The sequence below is a fragment of the Schistocerca americana genome, chromosome 7 (genome assembly GCF_021461395.2).
Source record: "Schistocerca americana isolate TAMUIC-IGC-003095 chromosome 7, iqSchAmer2.1, whole genome shotgun sequence".
In the NCBI taxonomy this organism is placed as follows: Eukaryota; Metazoa; Arthropoda; class Insecta; order Orthoptera; family Acrididae; genus Schistocerca; species Schistocerca americana.
In genome coordinates this window covers 272,417,001-272,432,745 of record NC_060125.1, presented here as the reverse complement: position 1 = coordinate 272,432,745, position 15,745 = coordinate 272,417,001, and the positions used below count along the sequence as shown (strand labels likewise).

Sequence of the window (15,745 nt, the reverse complement as noted above, 5' to 3'; positions counted from 1 at the left end):
AAACAATTTCTTTGTGAATATCGGCTGGTCGCTAACCTTATGCATGAAGAAAACGTGTGACGGAGCGCACTTCGCATTTGATTCTGAATCGGCGCATTTTAAACAAGCCCTACTCCAACCAGAAGCAACGTTCAACTGCCGAACGACTGCGAGGAGAAAGCTAACGGTTCAAGGTTAACACCAGCGTTGCCAGCTTGCTTGCCAAAACCCTTCTGTTCCTCTGGTGTACGGTGTATCTTTACTTTCCAAAATACCCTCGTACATGATCACATCATACTGTAGAGCTGATTTTCCATCAGAAAACTTTGTATTGTGTTTAGTATGTCCTGGGCTTTCTTGGCTTGTAGAATATTGATTTTGTGATGTTAATGGGATGGGCTGGTTCTGAGTTTTGGCTCTTGATGGCTTGTCCATCAGTGTCCATCCACAAGTGAATGAAATGGTCATAAAAATGTACTGAGTGAGACAACATTACATTAAAATTTCATGGCAGACTGAAATTGTGTGGACTGGGGCCTGAACCTAGTATCTTACCTTTTGTGGACATTGCTATCACTGAGTTATTCAGGTGTGACTCGCTACCACTCTTCTACTTTCCAGACTTCTAAGAATCTCTCCTGCGTACATTATTTGACTGTCTGTCTGGAAAGATACGATGTTGCAGAGAAATGGCTTAGCTGCGATCTAAGCAGTGACTGCATTTTTGGAATTTCCTGGTAGTTTACTATGTGTTGGTCTGGGGCAGCCGGGTCAGGTCCTAATGCCTGGATAACTTAGTCGGTGAAAGCATTTCTCCTGAAGGGTGAGGTTTTGAATTTGAATCCTGGACTGGTGAACTGGGTTTACCTCCAGAAAGTTTGAAAACAGTGCACACTCTGCTGCAGAGTGATGAGTCTCATTCTAAAAACAATTCTCTAAGCCTTTTCCCCATAGTATCTTTCTCCCAGGAATGTTAGTCCATTAAGGTATGTTGTAAAGCTCCTGTGAGCTTACATAGGTTAAACTGTGAGGACAGGCACTCTTGTGTAGCTCAGCTCAGTATTCCCAGCAAAAGGCAACGTTCTCTGTCTGACATCCTTTTATTGTAACACTCCAATTTCTAACTTTTGTTCTGTGCATTAGTTACCAGTATAAAAATCTTTTAATGAATTTGTTTTTATCATTTTTTTTAGGCGGAAGGCCTTGCGGAGTGCAATTGCTGGAAGAGAAGGGAGATCTTTGCTAACCATTCTAAGATTTCTGATTAAGTATATAGGTGACTACAAATTTACAAGAATACTAATAGATGTTACCAACATATTCATGGGTTAGTACTTAATATAACATTTTATATGCTGACTATAGTGTTATATCAGATATTAGAGATTTTCTGAGTATATTACATTGTAGCTTTTAAAATATTAGAAGTAAATGATGAAGACAAAAATAACAACAATCTCATGCCTTGGTACATACTGTAAAGATGACCTGTTAAGCTGCATACAGGTACAATTAAAAGACTCTTACACACACATTCATTCACACAAGCAAGCACATCTCACGTGCACATGACTGCTGTCTGCAGCAGCTTGGACAAGAATGCAGCTGTCACTGTTGACGCCCCTCCCTGTACACCAACATTCCTCGTGCCCATGGTCTTACACCTACTGAACACAAGCTTTCCCAATGTCCTTCTGACACAAACTCACTACATCATGCCCCATACATCTTACTAACTCTGTCCTAACTCACTACTACTTCTCCGTTGAAGGGATGGTATACCAACGAATCTGCAGCACAACCAAGGGCACCTGCACGCACCTTTTTATGCCAACCTGTTTGTGGGCCATCTAGAGGAGAACCTTCTTAGTTTTCCAAAACGCCAAACCCCTAGTCTGATTCAAATTCGTTGATGAAATCTTTATGATCTGGACTCAGGCCCAAGGCACCCTATCTTCATTCTTTCACAACCTCAACACCTCTCTCATCTGCTTCATTTGCTCCTCCTCAGTCCAGCATGCCACCTTCCTGGATGTTGATCACCTCCTCTCTGGTGGCTCCATCCACACCTCTGTCCACATTAAATGCACCAACCACCAACAATACATGCATTTCGACAGCTATCATCCCTTTCACACCAAAAAATCCCTCCCGTACTGCCTTACCATCCGGAGATGGTGTATCTGCAGCAACAAGAACATCCTTGCGCAGTGTGTTGAGGGTCTCACCAAAGCATTTACACACAGGCACTATCCCCCAGACGTAGTCCACAAACAGATCTCCCATTCCGTTTCCCCTCACACTCCCTATCCTCCCACCACCCTCCAAGAACCAGCTAGCTACAAAGGAGTGCCTCCCTTTGTCAGCCATTACCACCCTAGACTGGAACAACTGAACCACATCATTTGCCAGGACTTCGATTACATATTATCAAAAGCTGAAATAAGTGATGTCCTACCCAAGATCCTCCTCCCCCCCCCCCCCAACCCCCTCCCCCCAAAGTGATGTTCCAACCTCCACAACATCCTAGTCTATCCCTATGCTACTCCCAATCCCAACTCCTTGCCACAAGAGTCATATTCCTGTGGAAGATCCAGGTGCAAGACCTGTCCAATTCACCCACTCAGCACTTCCTATTCCAGTCCTGTCATAGGCTTATCCTACCTCATCAGAGGCCGGACCACATGTGAAAGCAGCCATCTCATATACCAGCTCTGCTGCAACCATGAATGGCTTTTTATTCTGGTATGATTATCAACCAGCTGTCCACCAGGATGAAGCCACTGCTAAACTATGGCCAAGAGCAAAGTAGACTACCCATTGGAACAATATGCAGCTGAACACAACATGCTTGCTTCCAATGACTGCTTCACTACTGGAGCCATCTGGATCCTCCCTCCACCACCAGCTTTTCTGAAAGGCATAGATGGGAGTTCTCCTTACAATCTATTCTCTGCTTCTGAAATTATCCTGTCCTCAACCTATGGTGTGCCACTCTCTGCCAGTGCACCCTCCCATCCTCTTTCACTCCGCCCCCCCCCCCCCCCAAAAAAAAAATCTCTCTGCCCCATAGCCTTCCAATGCTGCACCTGTTGGCAGTCTAGTCACCGCACCCTTCCCCTCCCCCTCCCCTGCCCCTCCCCCTCCCCCTGCCCCTCTGGATTGCTACTTCCATTCCACGTGACAGTTGCTTTCAAGTCTGAACTGCTCGAGGTGGGGTCGTGTGTGTGCCCAGAGTGCTTGCTTGTGTGAAGGAGTGAAAGAGAGAGAGAATGTGTGTGTGTGTGTGTGTGTGTGTGTGTGTGTGTGTGTGTGTGTGTGTGTCTTTTTCTGACGAAGGCTGTGGCTGACAGCTAATATTTAAGTGTCTCTTAATTGTGTCTGCCTGCAATTTAATGTGTCGTCTTTATGGTAAATAGCAGTTTGTATTTTCCTTACATTGTTGTTATTACAATCAGGAGTTTCAGTTGTTTGAGGACAGAAATAATGTGTTCACAGACTGTAAGGTCCTCCATGTTTGTGTGTAGAAAGATATACTATAAGACAAATGAATTATAAGCATAACTTTTTTTACAGTAGCTCCTCCTTTCATTAGAGAGCTGTACTTGCTGATGAGACCATAGTGTACAGCATTCCACATGCACCCCCCCCCCCCCCCCCCCCCCCACACACACACACACACATGCAATGATAAGCCAAAATATTAAACCACTTCTCGCTGCAAGACTGAATGATGCATGTTGATGTAGAGGGCATGTGACTAGGTAAGCAATGCATATAAACTGAGCAGAGAGATGAATGAGGAATCATTCTAGTGACAATGTGTGGTGCAAATCAGGAATTCCATTGACATAATGGACTTTGACCAAGGGTAAATTGTTAAGGTTCCGTGCCTGGGAACAAGCATCTCAGATGTGGCAGAAATGGTTAGATGTTCACTTACCACTGGCATGAGAAATTCTGGAAAGTTGTTGAAGGACAGTGAATCTATGACTACAAGGAGTTGGACATTGACACATAGTGTACGAGGTTGTATACTTGCTCACTCTGTAAAGCAGGACAGGCTGTGATCTGTGGCTGATCCGGTAACACAGTAAAATGGCAGAGGTATTTTGGAGCACACCTTTCAGCACACATTGTTGAACATGAGGCTCCACAGCAGATGATCTCTGCACATTCCCATAATGAGCCAACAACATTGTCTGTTGCAATTTTAATAGGCACAGGATCTTCAAGATTTGACCATGTGTTAGTGGAAATGTGTCACTTAGTCAGGTGAATCACAGTTACACCAGGTTAATGGTCATGTCCGAATACACTGTTATCCATGTGAACAGCTGCTTGAAACATGCACTGCATTGTGGATGCATGATGGGGGGAGATTCACCTGGTCTTCCAAGGGATCTGTTGTAGGAATTAAGACACCATGATAGCTGTGGACTACGTGAATATTATTGCAACCTATGTCCTCTGGAAACTTACCAAGGACTTTTTTTAACCCATGCTGTACAGAAGCACTGCTGTATTGCATTCTGAAGGTGAACTAGATTTGCTCTTAAGCTGCTTTCATAATGTTTTGGCTCCTGTGTGTGTGTGTGTGTGTGTGTGTGTCCCAAATTGACACTAATCCCAATACTCTTCAGTTGTGGTGCACCATAACTGCAGTGCTTTGAAAGATTCTGGAATCTGTCTTCCGGATCTGATACAGTCAGCTCTGCGTAAGACACTGAGAAATTCTAATGTATTCCAACTTACTCAAATACTAAACACTTGCTAAATGACTAGATGTGACGTAATATGTGATGTAGGCACAAAATTTTAATTACACTTCAAAAATTAAAGGTACGTGTCTGCAGTCCTGTTACACATTATAATCCCCATGCCACAGTACTGTAGCATGCTGCTATAGCCAAAACAATATGGTGCAGCACATTAGTAATTAGTTTCCAGTAGCAATAGAAATGTTGCTGCTGTGGCAGGCAAATCGAATGGCTATACATGTCCTTTAAATTGGTCTGATAGAGCTGCAACTTTCTCTACTGCTGTAGAAAGTGAATTACAGCACAGTACACCAATTTATCAGTGAGCTACACCATAACTTTTGGTTGATTTAAAGGTATGCTGTCGTGCTGTGTTGTGGGGATTTAATTGTGTGCCGGAACTGCAGATGTACCTGTAAACAAATAAAAAACTAATTATGTAACTGTATTTTTTGAGGTGATAATTCAAACTTTGACTACCCACATACACCATGATATTGCACAGGAAGTGTTCATGTGGAGCTGTCATAATTCAGGGCATAATTTGAAAGTAGTATAAATCCGACTTGTTGCAAAATGCATACATTCTTTTGGCAGACATGGTATACAATATCACTAGTACTTCGGATGTTGAGAGAGACTGATGCTGAGATTATCAGAAGCAAATAAACGTGCAACTAATTAAGGTTTGTAAGAAATAAGTTCAAATATATCTTATTTGCAGATGTCTACGAGGATGTAATAGATCAGGACCCTGAGGTTAGCAAAATGTGCAGTGTCCTTGCAGAGAAACTGAGGAAAGAGGAGGAGCTGACTAAACAACTCTTAGAAGTGCAAGGAGCACTTCAGCTTATTCTCTCAGCAGCAAGTGTTGGAGAGCAGAACATTGAAACCCGCTTCACAACAGAAAAATTGTATCCATCTGAGAATGCCCAAGTTAATCCAGTTGTTAATGTTAAAATTGAATAGTTTCATTGTGCTGTAAATTACTTTTGTACATATTTTCAATATACGAGTTTTCTTAAAGAAAATTTTTTCTGTTATTTCTGTGTGGAACATGACCAAAATTTTGAAGCAACTCAAAAGTTTTGTGTTAGCAGAAGAGCCAACACTGTGTTACGAGTGGAGGCCCAAATGCACGCGTTTTAGCTCACGCAGTCTGGTGTGAGGAGGGAAGAACTATACTGACGTGAGGTCTGGAACATGACAAGGAATGAGAATTCAGAAAGCGGACATAATTAGTTTGATACTTAACTTTAATCCATTAATGATGAACGTTGCTCTTCATGGTACACGATTCACAATATTATCTGTTCAGAATACATTATTGAAGTAATTATACTAACTGAATATGGCGCCTTGCTAGGTCGTAGCAAATAACGTAGCTGAAGGCTATGCTAAACTGTCGTCTCTGCAAAAGAGAGCGTATGTAGTCAGTGAACCATTGCTAGCAAAGTCGGCTGTACAACTAGGGTGAGTGCTAGGGAGTCTCTCTAGACTAGACCTGCCGTGTGGCGGCACTCAGTCTGCAATCACTGATAGTGGCGACATGCAGGTCCGACGTATACAAACGGACCACGGCCAATTTAAAGGCTACCACCTAGCAAGTGTGGTGTCTGGCGGTGACACCACAAAAAGTGACGGTGCTATTGACCCTTAAGATACATTATGAGACTTTGATTTACTTCTTTGGATCTGACACTGAGATGAAGCCTAGGGAATCTCAAAGTTTTTCAAGGAAGGAGAAACCCAGAATATGCCATTGAAAAGGAAATTCATGGCTCTTACCTTCTGTGATATGGTGGGGATGATTCTTGTTTACAACCTTAACCTGTAATGTGTATGTACATTGCACCAACCATCTGGTGTCTTTCTTTTAGTTGACAAAGTAGGGCCACGCCATAGAGGAAATTCCAAATTTTTTTGGGGCGATTTGTGACCCATCCACCACACTGCCCAAACCAATGTTATCTTTTTTTATCTTATTGGGTGCTAAAGTCACAACATGGGAATTTATGAGTCAGTAGAGGACAACGATTATACAAAATGGTGGTGAATACTTTGAGAGAGAAAGCAATCACAGCCAAGATTATCATCGCAGCTTGTGTAACTCTGTTGTAGTTTTATAACAACAAAAATAATCAATTGTTGACAAAATAATGTAGATGGATAGATAAAAAATCTACTCAACACGTGGTGGCAGGAGAACACTTACACAATAAAAGGTTTAACTTTTACAAGTTTTTGAAAACAGTGGCTCCTCCTCCTGGCAGAAGAATTGAAGGGGAAGGAAGAGGGGTGCAGGTAAAGAACTGGAGAAGTTTAGGAAAAGGGACAGAGTTCAGAAAAGTCACCTAAAACCCAGGATCAGGGGAGACTTACCAGACGGAATGAGAAGGAAAGACTGTTTGTTGGGGACTGCACTGAACGAGATTTGAAATCCTGAGAGCTTATGGTGCAAGACAGGTGTAGTATGTAAGATTGAGATTATCACTAAAACCACTACAACATCATGCACGAGTTAATAAGAATGAAAAGTTAAGGGAATTGTATGTAACAGAGGTGGGAGGGGGACAGCGACAAATAGACAGGTCAGGAAATGACACCCAGACGTAGAAAACTAAAATGGAGTGAAGAAAGGAATAGTTACTGTGAATAAATGCTTAGACTGAAGGAATTAACATAAATTAAGGTCAGGTGGGTGGTGAGAACCAAGGACATGTTGTAATGCTAGTTCCCACCTATGGATTTTTGAGAAACTGGTATCTGGTGGAAGAATCCAAATGGCACATGTGCTGAAACAGGCACCAACGTCATGACTGTCATGTTGTACAGCATGCTCTGCAACAGGATATTGTGTGTTGCCGGTATACACCCTCTGCTTATGTCCATTCATCCTTACTGATAACTGGGTGGTAGTCATGCTGATGTAAAAGGCCAAACAGTGTTTACATAACAGCTGGTATATGATGTATCATTTCACAGGTCGCTCTCCGTTTGATAGTATATGTTTTGCCAATTACAGGGCTGGAATAGGTGGTAGTAGGAGGGTGCATAGGGGTGGTCTTACAGTGGGGTTGGTCACAGAGGTAGGAGCCATAGGGTAGGAAGATGGGTGCAGAAGGACGACGAAAAGCTAATCTAGGTGTGGTCGGAAAAATCTCAGACACAATGGATTTCATTTCCAGGCATGATTTTAGTAAGTCATGGCCTTGAAGTAATTGATTAATACATTCAAGACCAGGATAATACTGAGAGACAAGATGTATGTTTCAAAGTTGTTTTGTGAAGGGATCAACAGTTCCAGGATTGGATATGACGGCCTGGGAAATCTGCTTTGGAACTAAGCTGTTGGGGTAATTATGTCCAGTGAAGGCTGAGGTGAGAATGGTGGTGTATTGGTGTAAAGTGTCTGCACCCAAACAAATACATTTGTCTCAACTGCCAAGGCTGCGTGAGAGTGAATGTTTGACATGGAAAGGATAGTAACTGTCAAAATGTGAGTACTGTTGTTTGTTAGTAGGTTTAATGTTGGCAGAAGTGTGCCGCTGGCCTTCGGTGAGGATGAGATCAACATCAAGGAAAGTGGCATGGGGTTTGGAATAGGACCATGTGAAATTTAATTTGGAGAAGGCATTTAGAAATTCCAGGAATTTTAACAGGTCAGCGTCACCACGAGTCCATACAGCAAAGGTGTCATCAATGCTGTAAGAAACAGGGGCTGAAGGCTTATGGGTCCCAGGAAAGCCCCCACCAAGTGACCCATGGAAAGGTTGGCATAGGAAGGAGCCATCTTGGTTCCCTTGGCTGTATCCCTGATCTGTTTGTATGGGTACCCCTCAAAGGTGAAGTAATTGTTGGTAAGTATAGAGTTGATTAAGATGAGCTAGAAGGATGTCACAGTTTGGAATCAGGTGGGCATTCACTGAGAAAATGTTCAGCAGCAGACAGATCATGTATGTGAGGGATGTTGGTATAGAGGGAATGGCATCACTGGTGACAAGCAAGGTGTGTGGTGGGAGTGGGAGGGCTTGGATTTCAGGTGTACTAGGAAGTGGTTGTATTTTTAATATAGGAGGGAATTCTTTGTACTATGGATTGCAGGTGCTGATCAACTAAGGCAGAGTGGGTGCTTTGAAGCCAGCAGCTGTTGAATTGCCAGGATAGCTGGGTTTGTGTATCTTAGGAAGAAGGTAAAAGGTGGGGTTGCGTGGTGTAAGAAGTTGTATGGATTGTGAGTGGCCTGAGGTTTTTAGGAGGGATTGCAGGTTGGTTTGAATCACAGGGATGGGATCTTGGTGGCAGATGCTCTATGTAGAGGTGTCAGACAGCTGGTGTAGACCTTACCAACATACTCCTGTCAATCAATACCACAGTGGTAGATCCTTTGTCTTCTGGGAGGATTATGGTGGAGTCATCAGCTTTTAGGGAATGTAGAGCCTGGAGTTCAGCAGAGGACAGGTTAGGGTCATGTTGGGACCTGAGGAAGGGTTGTGAAGCAATGCTGGCTGTGAGGAATTATTGGAAGGCTTGTAGGGGATGATTTTGAGGTAGTGGTGGCAGTTCAAGTCAGAACCGTTCAAGGCAGGATTCAATGTCAGGTTTGCTGTTGGAAATGTTTTGCGGTTGGGTTCCAAAGCGATATTTCAAGTTGACATTACATGCAAAGGAAAGTAGCATGATTAAATGCAGGTTTAGGGCTGAAAGTGAGACCCTTGGATAAGACAGATAACTCAGGAGTAGAGAGTGATTTAGATGAGAGGTTGAGAACAATGTCCTGTTGTGACTGGTTCTCGTAATTTTGAGTTACAGCTGGTCTGGGAGGCAGTGGTGAAGACTGTGGGATATTAAGGAGGTTGGCCAAGCTCGATTTGTACGAGAGGAGTGGTGGCTGATGGTGTGGCTGTTTGGGGAGCTGCAGAGGGACAGGAAAGGAATCACCATTGTTGAGGTGTTTAGGAGAAGGTGGGATAGCTTTTTGAGGTGTTGCAGTTTGAAGTTGGCTTGATGGGTGATAGCATCCAAGGCAACATGAGGGGCAGATAACTGTAGGATTTTGTAGAAGAAGAGAAGTCTGGTGGAGTGGAAACTGGCAGATGAGGAATACAGGTCACCAAGTAGTAATGTAAGTGCAAGAGATTACTGTATTTGAACCTGTAAAAGAGCCAGGCATAGAGTAGGATTACATCCAGAAACAGAGACTTTCAATGTTAAGCCTTTGGGAGTAACTCCAAGGGACAAGCAGGTTTCAAGGACAGAATGTGGGACCTCAATTTTGATAGTGCAAAAGCATGTTTTCATAAAGAACGGATGTTATGTGTTATGGGATTCATCATGGCAAGAGAGGACTGTTTGGAGTGGTCCTATTGTGAACCCCATGCCACTTTCCTTGATATTGATTTTATGATCACTTAAGGCTAGATACATACATCCGTCAATGTTAAACCTACTGGCAAACAACAGTACTTACATTTTGACAGTTGCCATCCTTTCCACATCAAAAGTTCCGTCCCATACAGCCTTGCCATTTGAGGCAAACATTTTTGTTTGGGTGCAGACGCTTTACAGCAGTGCACTACGATTGTCACCGAAGCCTTCACCATACGTAATTACCCCAACTGCTTAGTTCAAAAGCAGATTTCTTCGGCCGTCACATCCAGTCCTGGTACTGTTGATCCCGCCAAAAAACAACTGCAGAGCACATAGTTAGTCACTCAGTATTATCCTGGTCTTGAATGTATTAAGCAGCTACTTCAACAAGGCCATGACTTCCTAAAATCATGCCGTGAAATGAGTTTCACTGTGTCTGAAATTTTTCCCACCAACTAGAATAGCTTTTCATTGCCCTCCAAATCTCTGCAGTATTCTTGTCAGATCTTATGCTCTTTCTGCACCCGTCTCCCTACCCTATGGCTCCTACCCCTGAGACCATTCCCACCGCAAGACTTGCCTTATATACCCTCCTACCACCATCTATTCATGCCCTGTAATTGGCTGTACTATCAAATGGAGAGCCATATGTGAAATGACAGGTCATATACCAGTTGTTATGTAAACATTGTTTGGCCTTTTACATCGGCATGACAACTATCCAGTTATCAGTCAGGATGAATGGACATAGGTAGAGGGTGTGTACTGGCAAGACACAATATCCTGCCACAGAGCATGCTGTACAACATGATAGTCATGACATGGTGCCTGTTTCACAACACGTGCCATCTGGATTCTTCCCCCAGATACCAGTTTCTCAGAACTCTACAGGTGGGAACTAGCACTATGACATGTCCTTGGTTCCTGGCCTTAATTTGCTTTAATTCCTTCAGTCTCAGCATTATTTCACAGTAACTACTCCTGTTTTTGCCCCATTTTAGTTTTATACATCTGTCATTACCTGACCTGTCTATTTTTGTGTTGCAGTTTTGACAAAAACTGAAGACAATCAAAAATAAAATACAATACTTTGTGATTGGTAGCACAGTTTGTAGCTGCATTATTTCTTTTGTACAATAGGTAAATGGTCAGCAGGATGTCACTTGGAGGGGAATCTCACTTTAGTTAAAACCAGCTGAGGATTCAGTGTTGCCCAGGTACATATTGTATTTACTCCAATATTCTATTTGTCCATCTGCTCCTCCCTCCCTCTGTCCATCTCCTCCTCATTCCCTCTTCTCTCTCCATGTTACAACTCTCATCCCAGTAGGAGCTTGCTGGTTAATACCCCACAGTAATTCTTTCCAGATAATAAGTAAGATGTGTGCCTTTTTACCCGTGGCTTTGCCCACATACGCAATCACATGTATTTAACACAACTCACACTTATTTGAACACATATATCACCTGTACATATGAAGAAGATGACGACGACGACGTCGTCGTCGTCGTCTGGTTTGTTGGGGACTCAACTGCGTGGTCATCAGCACACATACAAATTTCCAATCTTTACTTAGTCCAATCTCGCCACTTTCATGAATGATGATGATGAAACAATGAGGACAACAGAAACACCTAGTCCCCAGAACGAGAAAATCCCCAACCCGGCTGGGAATCGAACCTGGGACCCCGTGATCCAGAGGTAGCAACGCTAGCCACAAGCTGCGGACATAATGGCAAGAAATGAAACTGCTGAAGTAACAGGCAGATTTCAGTGACACAAACTGTCCTGAGAGGGCTACCTTGCAAACTTTCAAGTATCAACTATAAATGATTAATCCAGGAATATACTACAGTTCTCTATGTAGCACTCCTGTATGAACTGAGAGAACAAAATTAGACTTTGTAAAGTATGCACAGTCGCATTTAAGCTATGGCTCTTCATGCATTTAAAGTGCTATGACCCGTACAAGCAGCACAAGCAAAGCTATGCGTCACACTGAGTTAGCATTCAGTATTCAAAATTAAATAGCTTCACTGCATTGGGATCACAGAAACATTTTGTTTTCAAAGTATTTGTGATTACAGTTTCATCTTAAATGATTATTACGAGGGCATGCTGAAAAGTAATACCTCAGATTTTTTTATTTTTTTTGGAAAACTCTTAAAGTACCTTAAATAAAACAAACATTATTAACATCTTTATTTTACTTGTCTACATTTTTATTTCTTAGTATAGTCACTTTGATGGTGAACACATTACTCCAAGTGAGAGACCAATTTGTTGATACAGCCTCAACCTCACTTCTCCTCGCACCACCTCATCACTATCAAAGTGAAGTCCTCAGAGTTGTTCTTTAAGTTTAGCAAACAGCTGGAAGTAGGCTGGGGCCAAATCAGGACTGTACAGAGGATAATTGATGACAGTAGACCCAAAGTGTTGGATTGTTGCAAATTTCACAGTGCTTGTGCATGGTCTGGCATTGTCATGCTGAAGGAGGGGTGCTCCAAGTGTGGAAGATGTCTTTGAATTTATTTTCTGCAGTTAAAAACTCAATTATAGCATGCTGTTTCTCATGCACTGACATTTTACTATATACACTGCCATGTTGCAAAAAGGTGCGTGTTTCTGAAATTGTTATTGTTACCCCAAAAATTAATTACGAGCTCAGAACACCTTTAAGACCCGAGCAGAAATAATTGTGTGCAACAGAGTGATTAAAATGGAGAATTGCTTTACTTTATTGGATCAAAACATAAACATAAAAACACACATGGCTATGAAAGAACTTCAGCTGATATTACAGGTCTGCCTTGCATGAATAACACCATGTGATCCTGCTGTTTTTTAGAGTTAGATGAAGGTGAATGAAGACATACCCTTTAGAAGCAACTGACATTCAAAAAATGACCCACGCATTTGTAACTAAGCAAATGCAGTGACTAATGGTCTGAGAGTTAGACTGAGAGACGCATGCATCCACTAAAGCAGTTCTGGACTTGAGACAGATAACTGTAATGATCTGACTAAATACAGACCAAGGGTTGTTTTAAGATGGCAGTGTTGCTAATATTGCTTACCATAAATAATCAGCGTGGGGTGTGCAGGATGATACCATCATGCCTATGTCTCTGAAGTACAGGGCACAGGTCATGTTTCCATGGATACGAACTCTGGACCCTGATCAGCTGTTCATGTGCTCACCAAATGTGCACACCTCTCCACCTCAGAAAGAACTTCTGAATCTGCCCTTGTCTCCATCTCTATATGAACTCTCTCAATTTCTTTTAACTGTTCCTACAGCCTGCCAAACATGAAAGGACCACCATTTGCTGAATAAGAACACTCATCTGGCCAATGATGTGATAGCTTCTTTCGCAAATATCCTGCCAAGAAAAATGGGTCATACTAAAACTCCACTCAGTGCAATTCACTTTTATGAAACATTCCAGTCTTATTCTGTGCCATCATTATCTAAGTACAGGGTGATTCTTATATTAAAAGAAAAGCGAAATACCAAGTGGCCTACTGATTTTCATAACATCCCCTTAGTAATTAAATTTTGTACTAGCAGTGATCCTCTTAAGATAGGTAGAGGAGCAGCAATAAGCAAAATTTATTACCCACAATGTATTTAATTTAGAGTGAATGTTAAGTTTGACAATCAACATCGATAACTGTCAGTATGATAGAACAAGAAACACTGACAACCACATGTAAATAATGACCAATTGACAACCAGAGATGGTCTCAAAGAGCTTCCCCAAAACCACCCTAACGTTTATTTAATGCTGGCTTGAATACTGAAGGCAAATCTGTGATCACTTACCAAATGTTCATCACACACAAGGATTCTATTACCAGCTTAACAACACACCTCTCTTTACCAATGCCAGAGTGAAATTATATTGTAAAGTTACATCTGGTATTCTGCCTACTATCAAATGTGGTTTCTTGTCTATTAATTATGTGCCAGGATAACATCTGGTGACAGGTAGTCCTCACATACCGAATACCATATGAGAATATTTATACAGTTACTCAAAAGTGTACCGATGGTACATGATCTACTGATATCTGTTCAAATGATGATACGAATTTAGCTTTAAAGAAGAACTGGAACGTCCTACGGATGAACTCACTGACAAGTTCAGCAAGAGACACATGTAAAGAACAGTTTGGTAGTACACAATGATGCATAAGACAAATTAGATAACACTGAAACATACCCAAAACAAACACATGATTCCAGTAATGACTAATCTAGTTTTCAGTTACATGAGAAGTGTAATTTTCTTGTCTAAGGTGGTTCTAATCATGTTTATACCTAATCCTGAAATAAAGTCTGTTACAATTTACTAAAATAGTTTTTTGTGTAAAAAACAAGGTGTTGTACATTGGAAGAGCTGTGGATCAGTTTGTTGCATCTCCCTGTGTTTGGTACTAGCAATGTGGAAATGATGCTACTGGCATGCAGGAACAGCAGTGGGTAACAGATATGTCATTCTCCATGTCTCTCGTTATAGTCAGGAGAGAGGTGTAAGTGATGGTAGGCGAGACATCATGTGTTCCGATGATGACGTGGCTCTCCTCTTCTGTAGTGTCATTTCAATGGCAACGCAGAAACTAACAGTCTGTGGTACTTCCCACCTATCAATGAGCTGTTAACAGTGCTAGTCATTTATTGTCAACTTGACTATATCATGACAGCATGTTGCTAACTCGCTCCCTTGAACTGAACAGTGACAAGTTATGGAGTTGCTTGAACAATAGGTCCTTGCTATCGAGGGGTTTTGTTTGACAATGGGTTTAATGATCAGTTCTGAACAAGACGACCAATAGTGTCTGGGTATTTCACGAGAAGAATAGAAAATCTGATCCTGGATAGTGGTTATTTAGTACAAAACTGCGTTGTGGTGCAGACTAATGCATAGGACCCTCCATGAGGAGAAAAAGAGGTGAGTATATACAATATTAATGTAGATCATTCATGTGATGGATTCCTCAAGGTAAAGAGTTCATTTGTTATGATATTGTAGCGGTAAGTCCAGTTATTAGGGTACTCATAGCACATGAGGTCCCCATGTTTACATTAACAGCCTTGTCGCTCTGTAGAGTGACAGCTGAGCTGCCGTCTGCCCATCTGCCCCTATCCCCCATGAGAGCTGCTACTGAGACTCCAAACCCGTCAGTCTGCCAGTCATGTTTATGTCGCCAGTGAGTGTGTCCTGTCTGCCTTAACTGAACAACCTTTGCCTGGGCTGCCACCTGCTGGGGTGGCTGCCGCTTGCCTGCTTTTCCTGGTGCAGCTTGCCATGGCACGCAGTGTTGTTATGCCCCCACTCCCCGTGTGCATGTCTCTGCACCATACTCAGGACTAGTTCCAGTAGAAATGCTAACCTTTTACAATATAATATTGAATATAAAAATATTGCAATATAAAAATATTCTAACATAAAAATATTGTAATATAAAATATATTATAAAAATGAATTACATGTTCATGAGTATAGTCCTTGGCACAGTATGGTCCTTGTGGCACAACTTGACTAGAAGAAGGGATCAGTTGGTAGGACATGTTCTGAGGCATCAAGGGAACACCAATTTAGTATTGAAGGGCAGCGTGGAGGGTAGA

At 42.1% G+C, this 15,745-nt stretch overlaps 1 protein-coding gene across 1 annotated transcript in view; it reads left to right on the top strand.

Annotated features, from left to right (window-relative positions):
* Positions 1–5,770, top strand: part of LOC124622106 (U3 small nucleolar RNA-associated protein 15 homolog) — a 42,913-nt gene extending 37,143 nt beyond the window's left edge. Inside the window, exons 8-9 of the mRNA XM_047147714.1 lie at positions 1,173–1,306; positions 5,464–5,770. Of these exons, the coding sequence (XP_047003670.1) occupies positions 1,173–1,306; positions 5,464–5,708 (379 nt within the window). The 3' untranslated portion in view covers positions 5,709–5,770. The remainder of the gene's footprint in view (positions 1–1,172; positions 1,307–5,463) is intronic.
* Positions 5,771–15,745: the final 9,975 nt, after the last annotated feature.